This window comes from Asparagus officinalis, chromosome 8 (assembly GCF_001876935.1).
Source record: "Asparagus officinalis chromosome 8, Aspof.V1, whole genome shotgun sequence".
Taxonomy (NCBI): Eukaryota; Viridiplantae; Streptophyta; class Magnoliopsida; order Asparagales; family Asparagaceae; genus Asparagus; species Asparagus officinalis.
In genome coordinates, this window is record NC_033801.1 from 129,248,748 (window position 1) to 129,253,263 (window position 4,516).

The window sequence follows — 4,516 nt, forward strand, 5'->3', positions numbered from 1 at the left end:
TGATCAAAGGTGCTCGTACGGTAACTCGTATCAAGTTGGTATCAGAGCGATCAGATCCTACAAAGGGGGCATCCTGTGTATGGTCCTGACTTGATCGCAATACAAGAAGCTTGGCGAGATCCTTATTTCATTGGAAGGAGTCCAAGTTTTAAGGAAGAAGAAGATGACTGAAGTCAACAAAGATGGAGGGGCTCGAGAGTTTTCTCAGCTGAAGTTCTAACTTGAATGAGACTTCAAGTTTCTAAAGGGGGGACCCATGATACGGGTGTATCTTTTCTTCAGAAAAACGATCCTCATGAAAGCTTGAGGATAGGTGATTCTCATGATATCTTGAGAATAATAGTGTGAAGCGATACGGCAGAGCACAGGTGGAAGCATGGAACGAGAAGACGAGCAGCAGATTCGAAGAATCCAGATTTCAGCTCGTGAGTCGACTCATACATGTACATGAGTCGACTCATCAGGTTGAGTCGACTCATGCCTGTCATGAGTCGACTCACGAAACCCAGCCGTTTTGTCAAAAGTTTCTGCTCTCGGTACTCATCAGCTTATGGGTCGACTCATCAGTCATGAGTCGACTCATATGCAGTCATGAGTCGACTCATCGAGGTTTCCTGGGCAGACTTGGTTTCTGTTTTGAATGAATTCTAGTTGGGTTTGGTTTTGGTTATTTACCAGATTGCCACCATATTGTAAACCCTATAAATAGGGACTGTTTAGGGTTCTAAACAGAAGGTGGGAGGCCAGATGTAGATCTAATGGGTTTTAGGTCTAAGTGAGATCATAATCAAAAGGATTAGGGTTTAGATTGTGAGGATCTATGAGATCTTGAATCATATAGAATCAGATAAATTCAGAGAGAGATTCTAATCATTGTATTAGGGTTTAGTGAGAATTGAGAGTTTATTCTCGATTCTAGTGAGATTATTGTATTAGGGTTTAGTGAGAATTGAGAGTTTATTCTCGATTCTAGTGAGATTGTGAGAGAGGGATTGTAATCTTTTCATACTCATAATCTAGAGAAGGTAATTTTCTTCACCATATACTGAATTGTGTTTGTGTTTCTGTCATCCTTTTCTCAACCCATCTTTGATAATTCCGCGATCACAGGTGTTCGCACGGCAACTCGTATCAACGGCGGTCTCTGGACTTTTGGCGGTCGACCGCGATGAGTTCTGCAGTCGACCGCGCCCAAGCTCTGCAGGTGATTAAGTCTCTGGATTTTTTGCGGTCGACCGCGATATTGGCTCGGCGGTCGACCGCGTAGCCGGTATTGGGCTGTTTTATTTCCTGCTTGTTTTCTGATTGGGTTTTGATATAAATTAGAAACACTTGTTTCTAGGGTTAAGAGATGAGAGTTTTAATAAAGATTTGAGATTGTACTGAGCATTGTGAGAGTGAGATATTGTGAGCAAGGAGAGAGCTTTGGTTTAGGGTTTATTTGAGTGATTTTATGATATTGTAACCCTTTGTACTCTCCTTGATTTAGTGAAATCTCCTCATCTCATTCTCCCCTCGTGGACATAGGCAAATTAACGAACCATGTATATCTCTGTGTTTGGTTTGATTTGTCGTATTTTGGATTGGATTATGCTCGTGTTTGGTTTGGTTATCTTCTCCCGTGACTCACGAACTCGTTTGGTGTGCGAGCACGCTTCCGTATAGGCGCGCAGCAAGCGCCTCCTCCATCTCCACGATCACGGATCTCTTGTCCGCCCAAGATGTCTACACCGGAGGAGGGCCCAAAGTCTATCGAAGTTAACATCAGTCCGCCATCCTCGGATGAGACTACAGAGGATCCATCGTCGACTGCTCCATCGCCCTCAAACGATATGCCATCTCCAGTTCAACCTCCATCGAAGAATCCTACGTCAATTCCTCCATCACCAATCACGACACATCCAGCAGAGGCTCCATCTGCGAAGTTCCGCTCCGTCGCTGACGCACTTATATATTTCGACTGTAGTAATTATTTGGGCTCCTAGTTTTTATTGTGTTTTTATTGGTAGTTATTGTTGATGTAGAATTTTTCTTTTTCTTTCAATCTGATTCTTTCATTTGTAAAGTTTTTGGAATAATTGACGATTTTATTATAGTATCTCTAGATTTTTTTTTTTTTTTGTTCAAGATGATATGAAATTGTTTGAGAATGGTCATTTGTGTTTCATGGTAATTTTTCCATGCATATGGCCCCCCCGTCTTACATCAAAAAAGTCAAGGACCATATATAATACATAGCACCAAACATGAACTATAATTTTCTCATCATTTATCAACATATATAAGTAACTAATTAACTACAACCCCGACGTCGATCAGAAGTTAAGAACAAGCCACATTGCTGATTAATTAACCAAAGAAGTTGAACATTAAGGGAGGGACGTTGTTGTTCTCACTCCCCTCGTCTTCTTCCTCCACTCCTTGATCAGGCTCCACTGTCGACGCAGAGGCGATGAGGGGGCACTCAGATCTCTCATGAGCTTCGAGGATTCCAGTCGGGTGCAAGGGGAAAAGCTGCAGCGTCTCAATATCATCACCGTTAGTGTAGTTCCCGTTGTTTTCATTAGCAAGTCGCTGCTCGTTAATCCTTTGCAGCTGATTTTGCTCGATTGGGCTAACGGGTACGGGTCTGGACATGAACATATTGGGGTACAACCCGACATGAGCTCCGCCTTGGGTGACTGGCAAGCAGTAGGGTCCACAAACAACTGCCAAAAAACAAAGAGAAAAAAAGAAAAATAACTACAACTAATGCTGACTGTTTAATGATATAATGGTTGGCATTTATTTGATGCATATTTAATGTCATGCATTTCGTGACATTTGATACTTTCTCCTCAATACGTCACAAATTTTGTAAATCGAAGCAGAGCTAATGCGACTGTTTAATTCACGCATGTAGCATTAATGATTTAGGGGGCTCTAGGCAGTAAACAACTGTTTAATTAGTAGTAATTGTTGTGTTTAATAACTAGCATCATTTTTTTGGATGGTCTGCACAATAAAACTGGTTTTAGTTATGGCTGTCAATTTGGATGTTTGTAATTCAATTTGGAATTTTATCAATTATCATATACCGCTATGTACTCCTGATTTTCACTAGAAATGAATGATAAACGTCCATCGAACACATAAATGATTATAATTCAAAAAACAGTGATTTTATTGATAGGGAAGAAAATCCAGATACTTAGCAGATTTTTTTTTTCTTTTTTTATTATTTTTAGAGTGAAAGCAGCAACTTAATTAATGCGACAAATTATACTCAGAATGTTAGAGAGAGAGAGAGAGAGAGAGAGAGAGAGAGAGAGGTTTTTGAATGTATGGACATGAGAAAAGGAAGGAAAGGGTGTATTCCAATGTAGTGTTAAAAAAAATAATGTAAAAAACTAAAAAAAAATAAGGCCATCACAAATTTAGTGATTCAAAAGTAGAAGCAGAAGCAGGTGACTGGACTTTGGAACTCAAACATTGAGAAAAAGTGCTCAGAGAAGTGGCCAATTAAAATGCATTAAGCCCTATATAGTGATAGCTAGAAGAGCCTTCACATGAGTATTGAAATTGAATTGGGAAAACCAAAAGCCTAATTTAGTGCAAGCAAGCAAAAGATCACAATGATTTTGCACAGAAAAATATGGCTGCAGAAATATTGAACCTTATAATGCCAATCAATTCAACCGCTACAATAAAACCAATAGAAAATCAGAAGATTTTTTTTTTCGCAAAGCCAAATCAGCAATATGTTTAAAACAATTTATAAAAATGGCCTCCTATATATTTCATTAAAAATAGGCCAAAAAGCGAAGATAGATAATCATGCAAATACTTCTTAAACGTAACCCAGATCAAACTCAAACAAATTAACAAGCAAAGAGATAGTGCACATATGTCAAATTTAGTTCCTCCAAATATATATCTAGAGAATAAATATTGAGGAAAAATGTCCAGAATTAAATTAAAAATCGCACAAAAAAATATTTTTTATTAAAATAAAATAAAAAAATAACTCACCACAAAATCTGACAAACATCACAAAACATCCCTTTTTGGGCCCACATGCCAGCCGATGATTGTGCATGCAGTTGGATTTATGACAAACTTATCTACATTATCTTTTTACCGATAATTAAGCTAGTTTTCAAGATATAGTAGCTGAAAATATGAGAGAAAATTCAACGAAAAACAACAAATTAAATACAAAATAATGGGTCATGGAAAAATCTTAAAAATTGCATTTTTCGTACATAAATGTAGGAGATTGTGAACTAATGTATTCATTATTACAGACATTTCTACCCAAACAAAGGAAAAAAATTAAGAACTCACTAACCCAAAAAATATAAGTCAAGAAAAAGGAAACCTATTAAAATCACGAAAATGGGTCTAGCTTCCAAAAAAAATCAAATGCAACAAAATGAGTATTAATATATGTGTACATTATATTCAAACTAAAGATTCTGTTCACAATTAATGTTTGATTCGAAAATTAAGAACTACGAGACTTTGCAATATCAAC

At 37.7% G+C, this 4,516-nt stretch overlaps 1 protein-coding gene across 1 annotated transcript in view; it reads right to left on the reverse strand.

Annotated features, from left to right (window-relative positions):
- Nucleotides 2,350-4,516, reverse strand: part of LOC109821937 (WUSCHEL-related homeobox 4-like) — a 2,449-nt gene continuing 282 nt past the window's right edge. The window contains exons 2-3 of the mRNA XM_020388094.1: nucleotides 4,121-4,152; nucleotides 2,350-2,708 (exon numbers count right to left, since the gene is read on the reverse strand). Of these exons, the coding sequence (XP_020243683.1) occupies nucleotides 2,350-2,708; nucleotides 4,121-4,152 (391 nt within the window). The remainder of the gene's footprint in view (nucleotides 2,709-4,120; nucleotides 4,153-4,516) is intronic.